A 12162-nucleotide genomic window follows, 5' to 3' on the forward strand; every position below is an offset into this window, starting at 1 on the left:
TATAATAATATATATATATTTAATTGTAGTTGCACCGGTATCCGCGGCTTGTAGCCGGGGTTGTCCGGTTCGGCACCACTCTGGGCATTGATGTGATGGAGGCTGGCTCTTTCCTACACTCAGTCCCCATCTAATAGCTGGAAAGAGGACAAACGCAGCCAAGGCCTCTCTGTCAATTCATTTTATATGTTTAATCATAAATGGGCTAAACTTGACCTTGTGTTCATTGTTGAACTGTAAACGACTGTTTTTGTTTTAACAAATCAAACAAAGCACCTTTCACATATCAAGGAGTAATGTTTTACACTAAATTAAAACAGCAAAACATTTAAAAAAAATGCAATAACTAATCGAACAAACTCATTTAAAATAAGCTGTAAAAATGTTAAACATTGTAATGGAGTAAACATAAGAAGTAGGTATAAAAATTAAATACTCATAAAAAGATGAACTGTAAAAAAATAAAGACGTAAAACCAAAACACCAAAAAGGAGAGTTAAAGAAAATTAAATGCGTCTTAATTAAAGTCAAATAATCTACACTTTATTCCCTAAAATGCTAACAAAATTAGTCAAGACTGAGTTAAATAACAAATGGGGCTAAAAATGAATGACTGCTTAAACTGAATTAAATTTACTCCAAGCAGAACAGAAGATAAAAATCACCGAAATAGTTAATAGCTGAAATGATAAAAGGAGTAGAGAAGAAGTACAACGGTAACTAAAGCAACAAGTGACATATCAGTAGAAATAGTAAAATTAGCTCTAAAGTGTAGTTAAAAGGAAGCTAAAGCCAAAAGAAGCAGAATGATGCCTAAATGTAGCTAAAATGACAAAGCGACAGAACATCAGCTAAACACTGAAAGGTGCAAAAGTAGACAAAAATAGATTTCAAAAAGATCAATGATTTTGAAAGAGCTGGTAAGATTTATTATAAGTAAACTGTTTTGTAAATTATAAAATTTACAAAACCCAAAAGTCTTATCACATTATTCCCAATCAATGTGAATGTTTGTCGTATGAGTAATTTAAACAAGAAAGTGTGTAGTAATTCTGAGTCCAGAAAACACCATAAACATGATATTATTGTTCTCAAATGTTGCTGCTGTTGAACCGAGTCGCTGCACATTCCTGAAGAGCAAAGTTCAGACGCAGGACGTGTAACCTTATGCTCAAATTGCAGAATCTGCTGTTTTCAGTTTGAATCTGTAAAGAGTCGTTTGTGTCTCCTGTCCTGCAGCCTTGTGAGCCTGGAGGGGTTTGATGGGATGGACAGCATTGGTAGCTCCTTGCCTTCAATGCCTGAACCAGCCAGCCCAGTCAGCATGAAGCAGCCACCCGAGTCCTTGAGTGTAGGGAAAGGCCACGGGGACATAGGCAGCGATCCGGCCCTGCTGATGGACAAAGCTGCGGTGCAGCTGGCCGCCACGCTGCAGGACGGCGTCCTCCAGAAGATGACCGGCCACAACAATAACAACCACGGCCAGGAGAGGCTGAAAGGCCTGACTTCGCTGGTGCTAAACGGAGACCAGGAGACGCTGCCGAAGCTTTGTACTCCAGAGCCTCCTGTGCTGAAAGGCGCCGAAGCCCCCGCCACTAACGCCACCCATCAGGTCAACTGCGCGCCTCACGCCGAACCCGAGTTAAAGGTGACTATTCCCCAGGTGGTGAAGCAGCCGTTGTTCGAACCATCCTCTGCTAACGGGACCAGCCTGGTCTCTGTCGCCGACGGTACTTTATCTGCGCACAACGAGAGACAGGACGTGAAGAAAAGGAAGGGGAGGCTCCACAAAACAAAACCTCTCCTGAGCTGCTGCTCCTCCGTCGTTGCTGTGGAGCCTGAGCAGACAGGAGCAGCTGAGAAGGTTTAACTTTTATTTTCAAATGTCACTCATGCAAAAAAAAATAAAATGTCTAGCAAGTTGGGATTTAAAAACAAATCTCATAAACCCACATTTTACTCATGACATCATAATAAGTATATCAATTGTATTACTACCCGGTAAATGTACCATTTTTAGGTGGGGGGGGGATTTAATTTTGAGCTTCAAGGCATCCCGTTTTATAGAATCAGTTGTTTAATGTTAAGAAATAAACTTTCCCAAAGCAGTTGATTTTTATTTTATTTTAAATTTTAGTTTTGTTTCGTTGACCGAGCGACCCGTCGTTGGTTTCTTCCAACAGGTGGAGGAGACCGAACTGACGGAGCAGCCTAAAGAAGAGGCTCTTCTACAGACCCGGTTTTCTGTCGGGGATCTGGTTTGGACCAAGGTGTCTGGTTACCCCTGGTGGCCCTGCATGGTGACCACAGACCCCGAGTCCAACTGTCACTTCAAGAAAAAACAGAAGGGTGGGTTGTCCTCACTGTTAAAAAGGGAAGGAGAAACTAATACTAATGACTTCCATGGCTGTTGCATCATCTTTTATTTTATTTTTATGTATTTTTTTTATGATTATTTTGCAGTTAACAGCAGGTTAGGCTCCGTTTACCATGTGCAGTATTTTGGAGATGCTCCGGAGCGAGGATACATCTTTGAGAAGAACATGGTGCAGTTTACTGGGGAGGATCAGTACCTGGAGCTCAGCCAGAGCAACAAACAGCCGGTCTCCAGCGCCACACATAGAAAGGTAATTTACCGCCGTCTGTTTTACGCTTGTTCGTGTTGATCGTGTTGCTTGGAGGTTATTTTCTACCATACGTGCGTTTCTTTCAGCAGCCTCTTCTGTGTTTGGGTTGTTTTGAATGTTTTGTCGTGCAGGCGGCTCCCTCTGTGCCCTGTAAGCTCCGGGCTCAGTGGAACATGGGCCTCATTCAGGCCAAAGAGGCCCTCGGCCTCTCCCTGGAGAAGCGAGTGGAGAACTTCGGGTTTCTTTACGATGAAAACGGATCCCACCTGAACTCTTACATCTTGGAGAAGCTGAAACCAGAAAGGATCGACAAGACGGAGGAAACGGAGTCCAGACTGGATCCAGTTCTCTCCTCCTTGCTGGTTAGTTTGTAACTGGGTAGACAAGAATCTGACCTACACTTCTCAGATATTAATGCTTGAATTTATCTTTACATTTGGGTGTTTATGAATAAGCCAAACCCAAATTATAATAAACGGTAGTGTTTTAATTGCAGCACTGAAAATAATATTTAGTACGTTGAATATTCAACGTTGTTACAAGTAATTTAAACAAAAAAGTAGTAAAAACACACTTTTTGTCTTTGAAAAGTTCAGTTAGCATCACAAAATATTTCTGAAGTTATTTTTACAGGTGAAAAGTTCTCTCTTGTTTTAGCTTTTTGCTTTTTTAATGTTTCTAGTTTTGTTGTGTAACAGAAGCTCACAAATTTTAATAAAAAAATAAAGTACAGACGCTTTATATCAGAAAATGTTGAGCTTTTTGAGGGGAGAAAAATAAAACATCATTTGAAAACAGATTTTAAACCCGTCATGGTGATGCTTAGCTTTTATTTATTTATTTTATGCTTCATCGCAGAGCTATTGAATTATTTTTTATTTATATTTTCAGAGTCTCGCAGATTCTGCAACAGATAAACGAGCCGAACCGATTGTACACCAGAAGATCAGAAGTCGCAAGGACGGCCGGCTTCCTGCGAATTTGGGAGGGAAGAAGAAATCGTTGGATGAACGTTGTGACCTTGAGAATAAAACGAAGCCAGCGTCTTCGACTGATGACGGTTTGGAAGCAACGTCCCGTCACGTTTCAGCCCCAGGTGGGTCCACAGTTCAGATGCTTAAACGACTGGACAACAAACATCAGTGAACCTGAACATATCGGTTTACAAAACCTGTTAGTTGTTGGTTTATGAATCAACGAGATTACTAAACAGAAAACACATCTGTCCTTCATGAACCGAACTCTAAAAAGTAACTGATGCATGCTCAATAATCCAGGTAGAAAAATCTAACAAAGTTAAGTCGGGTCCTCTGGACGGACGCAAAAAGTATAAATAAATAAATCGTTGAAACGTTTCATCTTTAGTCCTAAAGACTTTGTCAGTCTGAGGAGCTGTAATAAACTCAGTCTTATAAATAGCACCTTCTCATAGTGAATCAATCAACCGATTTGTTGTTGACATTCAGATAACAGCTTTTCTTTTTAACTTCAGTGAAAAAAGAGCGAAAGAAGAGGTCTAAAAGGTCACTGACAGACTCCGAGACGGACAAGGATCAGCAGCTCAAAAGGAGGCGTAAAACCAGCAAAACCACTGAAAAACTGGTAAAATGTTTAATTTTTCCCTTCAACTGTGCCTTTAAAATATTAAATGTTCAATTCTTGAACATTTCACATCTTTTCTTAACTTTTAATGAAAGTTTATTTTCTAAGGCCTCAGTTTTAGAAGATGGAAGCAAGAAAAGGAGGAGGAAGAAATCTGAGAATGACGACGTGAAAGAAACGAGAAAATGGACCAGGAAGCCAAAAACTCCCCATAACGGTAAATGAACGATTCTTCTCTGATCGGTTCTGGATCACTTCACATTGTCTAAACAAACGTTTCGACCGTGCACAGGTGAGCTGAACGCAGAGAAGCCGAAGCGTCGGAGGAAACGGAAACAAGACATGGAGAACCCGGCTGCAGCCTCGAGGGCGAAGAAGAGACGGTCCTCCCCCTGTTCTGACCCAGAGGTGACGACGAAGAGCTTTAAAGCTTTTTAACACAAATCACAGAGAACATGAACCATCCAAGGGTTTCTGCTGTTCTCGTTCTTGTACTTTAAATCCTGGTTGAGGTAAAAACATGTTAACGGTTCTGTTTGCTTCAGGGCTCCGGAAGTGAAGAACGACCGGACTCTCCGATCGACAGCTTGGACGGGACGAAGAAGAGCGAACGGAAGAAGGAGTTCATCTGTCAGGCACGATTTAATATCCATCCATTATCTTTACACGCTTCTTCCTTTTGGGGTCACTGGTGCCCATGTCCAGCCATTGCTGTTGGAGGACACTTTGGACAGGTCTCCAGTCCATCACAGGGACACAGAGACAAACAACCATCAGTCTCTCTCTCTCACCTAGAGACAATTTAGAGTTACCAATCAGTCTAACATGCATGTTTTTGGTCTGTGGGAGGAAACTGGAGTACCCGGAGAAAACCCACACATGCACGGAGAGAACATGCAAACTCCACCTAGAAAGGTCCCCAGCCGGGATTTGAACCAGGGACCTACTCATTGAGAGGCAACAACCCTATCAAGTAGAGGCGGATGATATGGCTCAAATATAATATCGTGATATTTCAGAGCATTCTGACGATAACGATGAATTTTGTGTTATAACCAAAAAAAACAAATCCGTTATTGCTGGACCCCTTGCCATAAATCCAACCCTCTGACATTTGACCCTGAATTTGACTTCCAACCCCTGACCTTTGACCCAGCACTTGGACCCTGACAAGGACCCCTGGCCCATTGCATCGCCTGATGCTGTCCCTCCTCGAAGCACTCGATTGAGTGGGGCATAGCAAGGCGCCTGGGTGGGGTGATGGGGGGTACGTGCATGGGGAGCCAGCACAGTGATGGACAGATTCTGATGGTTTACACGCTCAGAGCATTTCTTGAGCCTCACTGTCTGAAAACACACTTATGTAGTGTACAAAGGAATTATCAATTACCCTGCACATTTTCTTATTCATTCATTGATATAAAGCTAATCTAATATTCACAGGGACAACTTTTCCACCGTATTTGCTAATAAAAGTTTAATTAAAACCCATTAGGCTCCATTGCAGCTGTCGTAAAAACTAAATAACGTTACGTGGTTTAATGTTTCCAACGTTAAAATAAACATTCTCAGAGTCATTTAAACAGTCAAAGATATAAACCCAGGCCGGTAATAAACATCTCGTGAAATAAGTTTATACTGTTGAATATTGTTTTTGTAGTTCGCTACGTTAAAATCTGAGACGATCAAAGATCTTTGGCCTGTGAGGTGTTGAGAAATGTGCACTTTGTCAGTTTGTTCACTTTTCCAGTTGGTTTTATTCTTATGTGCACTAATGTAGATTAAATCATAAATGTGGGGGTGGCTGCCAAGATGTGTACAATGTGGACAGTAAAATAATGGTCACGTGACTCAGGTCACAAACTCAGAACTCGGTGAGGCTGAAACCAGAAATTTACACATTTTCTTCCATTTTGAGTCTGTTTTAGTTTGTGCCCACAGCTGATTAACTTTGACGTCAACCTAATTCAAAATGGCCTCCTTTGCTACAACCCAGCCAGTTTTACAGATAACAACCTGAGGTTTATGTGGTAGTTGCTGAGAGTCATCCCCAACTCGTACTCTGAGCGTCGACAGATCATCGTTAAAAGCTTTGGCACACAAGGTTTCAGGAAATATGTGGTCGTTGGAGGCTCGTCAGTTTGACCCTTGTTCTTCTTGCTCTGCAGGTGTGTGAGCAGGCCGGTGAGGACCTGGTTCCCTGCGAAGGCCAGTGTTGTGGCACGTTTCACCTCCACTGCCTGGGTCTGTCCCTCAAACCGGACAAGCTCCTCTGCCAGGAGTGCAGTACAGGTCGAGACAACACCCATCGCTCTTTTCCAGTTATTAAAGACTAATAAAAAGCAGCAGTAGCCGAAACGGGTCCAGTTGATCCGCAGCTAATGGCAGCAGAAATGACGGTTGTTTTATTTCCCCTCAGGAGCCCACAAATGTTTCATGTGTAAACAGTCGGAGGGCGAGGTCCGTCGCTGTCATGTTCCTCACTGCGGTAAGTTTTACCACGACGCCTGCGTTCGCCTCAACCCCCTCACGATTTTCGACAACAAGGGCTTCCGCTGCCCGCTCCACGCCTGCCTCACCTGCCACTACGGCTCCTGCTCCAAGCCCAGGGCCACTAAAGGTGAGGCTCAGACCTGAAGTACATCAAGAGGTTCTGAGCTTGGATATTTCAGACAGGTTGTTAAACAGGTTCCATCTTTGTGTAACCCCTCTCTCTGCAGGCCGGTTGATGCGTTGCCTTCGGTGCCCTGTAGCGTACCACGCGGGCGACTTGTGCGTGGCCGCTGGAAGCGAGATGATCACGAGCACGGCCATCGTTTGCACGAACCACTTCAACGCCAAGAAGGGCTACAGCCACCACAGCCACGTCAATGTCAGCTGGTGTTTCGTCTGCTCCAAAGGTTTGAAACCTGAAACGGCCTCAGTGGGCGGACGAGACCGTCGTTCACAACCAGTCGTTTAATCAGAGTTCTCTGTTTTGCAGGTGGACAGCTGCTGTGCTGCGAGTCCTGTCCTGCAGCTTTTCACCCAGACTGCCTGAACATCGCCATGCCCGATGGAAGCTGGTTTTGCAACGACTGCCGAGCTGGAAAGAAACCCAGATACAGGGACATTATATGGGTTAAACTGGGGACGTACCGGTAGGACAAACTGACGACCGTTTCCCGCCATCCAGTGTCGATGAACCCAATTAAATAATGCGATTAAATTCTTTCTTTCAGATGGTGGCCAGCTGAGATCCACCATCCCAAAAACATTCCTGCCAACATTCAGCAACTCCGACATGAGATCGGAGAGTTTCCCGTCTTCTTCTTTGGTTCGAGGGATTACTTCTGGACTCACCAGGGTCGAGTCTTTCCCTACATGGAAGGGGACAGGGGCAGCAAATATCAGAGAACCAGTATCGGCAAAGTCTTCAAGAGCGGTGAGGATTCATCATTTAAACTCATAAATTACACAATAACTTTATTTAGGCCCACTCCTGTTTTATAACTTTAGCTGCCACTTCAGGACGGAATATTAAAGAGGAAAAACGAGATTAGGACTAAGTCTGGATTAGGTTTTAGTTGGAAATCTGACCGGACAAACGATCAGTTTAAAGGACGTTTTTACAGAAACTATAAAGCTCTGAATAACTTTTTTTAATTTTACTGAAGAAGCTGAAACTAGCAAAAGCTAAAAGGTTGAAGTAAGAAAAGTAGCTAAAAGTAAAAAAAGATTGCTAAAAGTTACAAATACTGAAGCAAAAGTTTAGCCTAAAGCAGCCAACACAAACTGAAACTATCAAATAGTTTGGTAAAAGTAGTTAAACAGGTATTTTTAGAAAGCAGCAAAGATTAGTTTAAAATTAAAAGTGTCAAAATACCTAATTATTAAAAGTAGGGTAGACTAAGGCTAGCTAAAGTTTGTGTTAGTAAAACTAGCATTAGCAGTAGTACAATTAGCTTTAGTAGAGTTGTCAATAGAAATGTGCTGAAGCAGATTTCAAAGGACGTTTTAGAAAAAATTACAGCGATTTAAAAAAAAAAAAAAAAGACTAAACCTAAAGTCTCAGCAGGGATCTCCTGAATCAGCTGAATGTTTTGATTTATTAACAGCTAAAATGTAAAAACTGATGTTGACGTATGTTTTTGGGTTAAAAATAAATAAATAAAATAAAGTGTTTTCTTGAATTAACGTTGCAAGGAATAAGACTAATATTTCACTTGTATATACATCATTTTATGAAAATGTAGTTTGGAGTTTGTAAAGTCATGCTTTTATGAAAAAAGTGAAAACTTTCATAAGTAAAGTTTTGAATGTACCAGAAAGAAAACTTGTTTGTTACTTTAAATCTCAGTGTTTCACTACCGTTATACAAGCGGGCAGCCAGTCCACCTGACGTAGCGCTAAGCTACGACGAGATGAGCATCACGGCACGTTATCAAGAGCACACACTGAGTATAATGTAAAAATGCAGAAGTTTTCAGAGGCTGAGTGGTAATTTCACAAAAGAGGCTTCTACATCTTCAAGGCTTGAGTTTTATCTGTACACACTCTTTATTTATGTTTAATTTATGACCAGAACATGAGTTACAAACGCGTCTGACACTTTACACACAGATCATGAAACTACTGCACTAAGAATTTGTAACCTTTGTTGTGAATTTTGTCCTCAGCTCTGTTGGAGGCCGAAGCTCGATTTAAGGAAATGAAGATAAAACGAGAAGCAAAGGAAGCTCAAGAAAACAGCCGAAAACCTCCTCCATACAAATTTATCAAGGTCTGACTGCATCTGTGAGATCTTTGTGGTGTTGAAACTCGACCAACCAGACGTTTGGTGAGTTCTGTTTTATCACAAACCTTTCTACGTTTGCTCCCTTTCCAGGTCAACAGACCCTTCGGCAAGGTGCAGGTCTACACGGCGGACGTTTCGGAGATCCCCAAGTGTAACTGCAAGCCGGCCGAGCGGCCGTGCAGCTTCGAGTCGGAGTGCCTGAACCGCATGCTGCAGTACGAGTGCCACCCCCAGGTGTGTCCGAACGGAGAGCGCTGCTGCAACCAGGACTTCACCAAACGTCTCTACCCTGAAACCAAGATCATCAAGACCCCGGGGAAGGGCTGGGGTCTGATCTCCCTGAGGGACATCAAGAAGGTAACGAGGGAGGAGACGTTTGTTTTCCTTTACGGCAGCTCCGGTCGTTTACGACGTCCGTTTCTCCAACAGGGCGAGTTTGTTAACGAGTACATCGGAGAGCTGATTGACGAGGAGGAGTGCAGAGCGAGGATCAAGTACGCCCACGAAAACAACATCACCGACTTCTACATGCTCACCATCGATAAGGTCAGTATGACGGATCCTCTCCGTGCTCCACGGTGGATCAGGGTACTGTTTTGGCAGCAGCGCCGTTTCTACTGGGAGCTACAGCAGACTGGTACTGCATTGGGAGTGTTTCACACCAGGTGACTGTAACGCTACAGTAGCCAGTACTACAAACGTATTTGTGGGTTTATTAAACATTCATGAGCTCAGAAGGCACGAAGTCACTCAGTATTTCTTCACGTTTGATATTTAAGGACCGGATCATCGATGCCGGCCCCAAAGGAAACTACTCCCGCTTCATGAACCACAGCTGTCAGCCCAACTGTGAGACGCAGAAGTGGACGGTTAACGGAGACACTCGAGTTGGGCTGTTTGCTGTCTGCGACATACCAGCAGGTGAGTTGAGCATTAACCATTGAACTGTTTTTCCACTGTCCAGTCTCACTGCGACTCGCGCTGACTGTACTCGGGTCTGCACGGTCTCTGTGGTTTTCGGTACAAGTCGTAACACCTGAAACTTCAGTCAGAGTTAGAAAACTCACCGTCCTCTGCCGTGGTTACGAAGGTGCAGCTTCCTGTCGGAGCCGTAAATCAAGTTAATTTGGTCCAACTAGATTCCAGCTGGATTCTGTCATCAACCAACAAGCACGAAAACATCTGAACCTTGTCGTGGTACCACACAACACCAAGGCGGAAAGTCTTCAGCGATGACCTCAGAGAAGCAGCTATTGCTGCTCGTCAATCTGGGAAGGGTCAAAGGTCATTTAGTCCATCGTTCTGAACAAAAATTATTCACAAGTGGAAAACCTCTTGACAGCTGACAATCTTCTCAGCAGATTCACCCCGAAGGTCAGACCGTGCAGTGCGCAGAGAATTGAGCTCCATCTCGGACTCTACGAGTGTCAGTCAGCAGGTCAAAGGTCATGACGGCTTCTCTAAAAACAACATGGCAGCACAACTTAGGTTTGGAAGTTTCATCTGAAGGAGCCACAAGACTTCTGGACCAGAACCAGATGTTTACCCATAATGCACTGCAGCAAGCAGCACCTCCCAGCTGTGAGCACGGTGGTGGAGGTCTGATAGTTTGGGCTTCTGTCAGTCACTGAGTGGACCAGGAACTCCTCTAGACCAAAGGGTTCCCATCTGTCCAACAGCTGAGGCTTGGACTGAACTGGGTCTAACAGGACCATGATCCCAAACACCTTCAGGTCCAATTAGTCGTTTTTGTCATCGACCTCCATGTTTCTTGGGCACAAATTGACCTCTGAGAAGAAGACTTGAAGTCTGGCTCTCTACGAACAACCAGTTTGTCTTTGGCAGAGACGTTTTGTGTAGTTTGGTCAAAGTTTATTTGAACTGCAGCAAATTTAAGTTACACAGTTGGCAGGATGATGTTTTATTTTAAGCATTTATTATTTTTCCTTTTCAGGCACCGAGCTGACCTTTAACTACAACCTCGACTGCCTAGGAAACGAGAAGACCATCTGCCGTTGCGGCGCTCCCAACTGCAGCGGTTTTCTGGGAGATCGTCCGAAGGTGATGCTTTGTCGTCGTCTCATTAAATGCTTTAATAGACGCCACTTATCAGCTGAACGTGGTCCGTTATTAGGATTAATCTTTGCTGTTTTAACGACGTTCTTCGACGTTCACAGAACGGGCAAACAGCCGAGCCAAAAGCAAAGAGGTTAAAGAGGAAGTATAGGAGGAGAAAAAGTGAAGGAAAGAAGAAGTCTGAGGACGAGTGTTTCCGCTGCAGAGACGGAGGTCAGCTGGTTCTGTGCGGCAAGAAGACCTGCACCAAAGCTTACCACCTGTTCTGCCTAAACCTCACCAAAAGACCGTTTGGTGAGTTTAGCCTTAAAACAGCTGCATTTGGCAGAATCGCAGATGTTACTTTGGAAATATATACATATTTTTTAACTAACAATCAGTTTGTTCCTGAATGGATCAGATTGGCTAAATAAGCTAGAACTGAGTTAAAGCAGAGAGAGCAGAAGCTATAGGAACAGAATTATAGCTAAAAAAAAAACTAAGAGGAGATGGTAGCTGAAAGGTAAAAATATCAAAGAACTAGCTAAAAGAAGCAAAAGATCAGTAGCAATAAGTGTAAGTGGCAAAACTAACAAAAGTAAAACTCGCAACATGCTAACAGCTATAATACTTGAGTTAAAAGAGGCTAAATACAAAGCATATTTAGTAAAACACCACAAGGAAAAAGTTATGTACTAAGACTAATACTAGATTTAGCATTATTTGGCAATATCATTATTAATAACATTAGCTAAATTAGTACAGTTATTAGAATTGGCAATATTAGTTTTAGCATGAGTAGAATTAATATTAACAAAGTTAGCATTACTAATGCTAGTATAAATAGAATTGGTATTAGCATTAATAGAAATGGCTTTAGCTGTAGTAGCACTAGCATTAGTAGAAATAGCTTTAGCTGTAGTAGCGTTAGCATTCGTAGAAATAGCATTAGCTGTAGTAGCACTAGCATTAGTAGAAATAGCTTTAGCTGTAGTAGCATTAGCATTCGTAGAAATAGCATTAGCTGTAGTTGCATTAGCATTAGTAGAAATAGCTTTAGCTGTAGTAGCACTAGCATTAATAGAAATAACTTTAGCTGTA

At 42.8% G+C, this 12162-nt stretch overlaps 1 protein-coding gene across 1 annotated transcript in view; it reads left to right on the forward strand.

Moving 5' to 3' along the window:
* The first annotated feature begins 1231 nt into the window (after nucleotides 1–1231).
* nsd2 (nuclear receptor binding SET domain protein 2) overlaps nucleotides 1232–12162 on the forward strand; it is a 12573-nt gene continuing 1642 nt past the window's right edge. Inside the window, exons 1-20 of the mRNA XM_037695449.1 lie at nucleotides 1232–1864; nucleotides 2184–2349; nucleotides 2464–2627; nucleotides 2759–2989; nucleotides 3519–3723; nucleotides 4120–4229; nucleotides 4338–4446; nucleotides 4522–4637; nucleotides 4775–4864; nucleotides 6398–6521; nucleotides 6649–6849; nucleotides 6950–7129; nucleotides 7213–7369; nucleotides 7451–7653; nucleotides 8888–8991; nucleotides 9097–9363; nucleotides 9436–9552; nucleotides 9786–9927; nucleotides 10961–11067; nucleotides 11184–11376. Of these exons, the coding sequence (XP_037551377.1) occupies nucleotides 1268–1864; nucleotides 2184–2349; nucleotides 2464–2627; nucleotides 2759–2989; nucleotides 3519–3723; nucleotides 4120–4229; nucleotides 4338–4446; nucleotides 4522–4637; nucleotides 4775–4864; nucleotides 6398–6521; nucleotides 6649–6849; nucleotides 6950–7129; nucleotides 7213–7369; nucleotides 7451–7653; nucleotides 8888–8991; nucleotides 9097–9363; nucleotides 9436–9552; nucleotides 9786–9927; nucleotides 10961–11067; nucleotides 11184–11376 (3583 nt within the window). The 5' untranslated portion in view covers nucleotides 1232–1267. The remainder of the gene's footprint in view (nucleotides 1865–2183; nucleotides 2350–2463; nucleotides 2628–2758; nucleotides 2990–3518; nucleotides 3724–4119; nucleotides 4230–4337; nucleotides 4447–4521; nucleotides 4638–4774; nucleotides 4865–6397; nucleotides 6522–6648; nucleotides 6850–6949; nucleotides 7130–7212; nucleotides 7370–7450; nucleotides 7654–8887; nucleotides 8992–9096; nucleotides 9364–9435; nucleotides 9553–9785; nucleotides 9928–10960; nucleotides 11068–11183; nucleotides 11377–12162) is intronic.

Source organism: Nematolebias whitei, chromosome 21 (genome assembly GCF_014905685.2).
Source record: "Nematolebias whitei isolate Nwh7 chromosome 21, NemWhi1, whole genome shotgun sequence".
In the NCBI taxonomy this organism is placed as follows: Eukaryota; Metazoa; Chordata; class Actinopteri; order Cyprinodontiformes; family Rivulidae; genus Nematolebias; species Nematolebias whitei.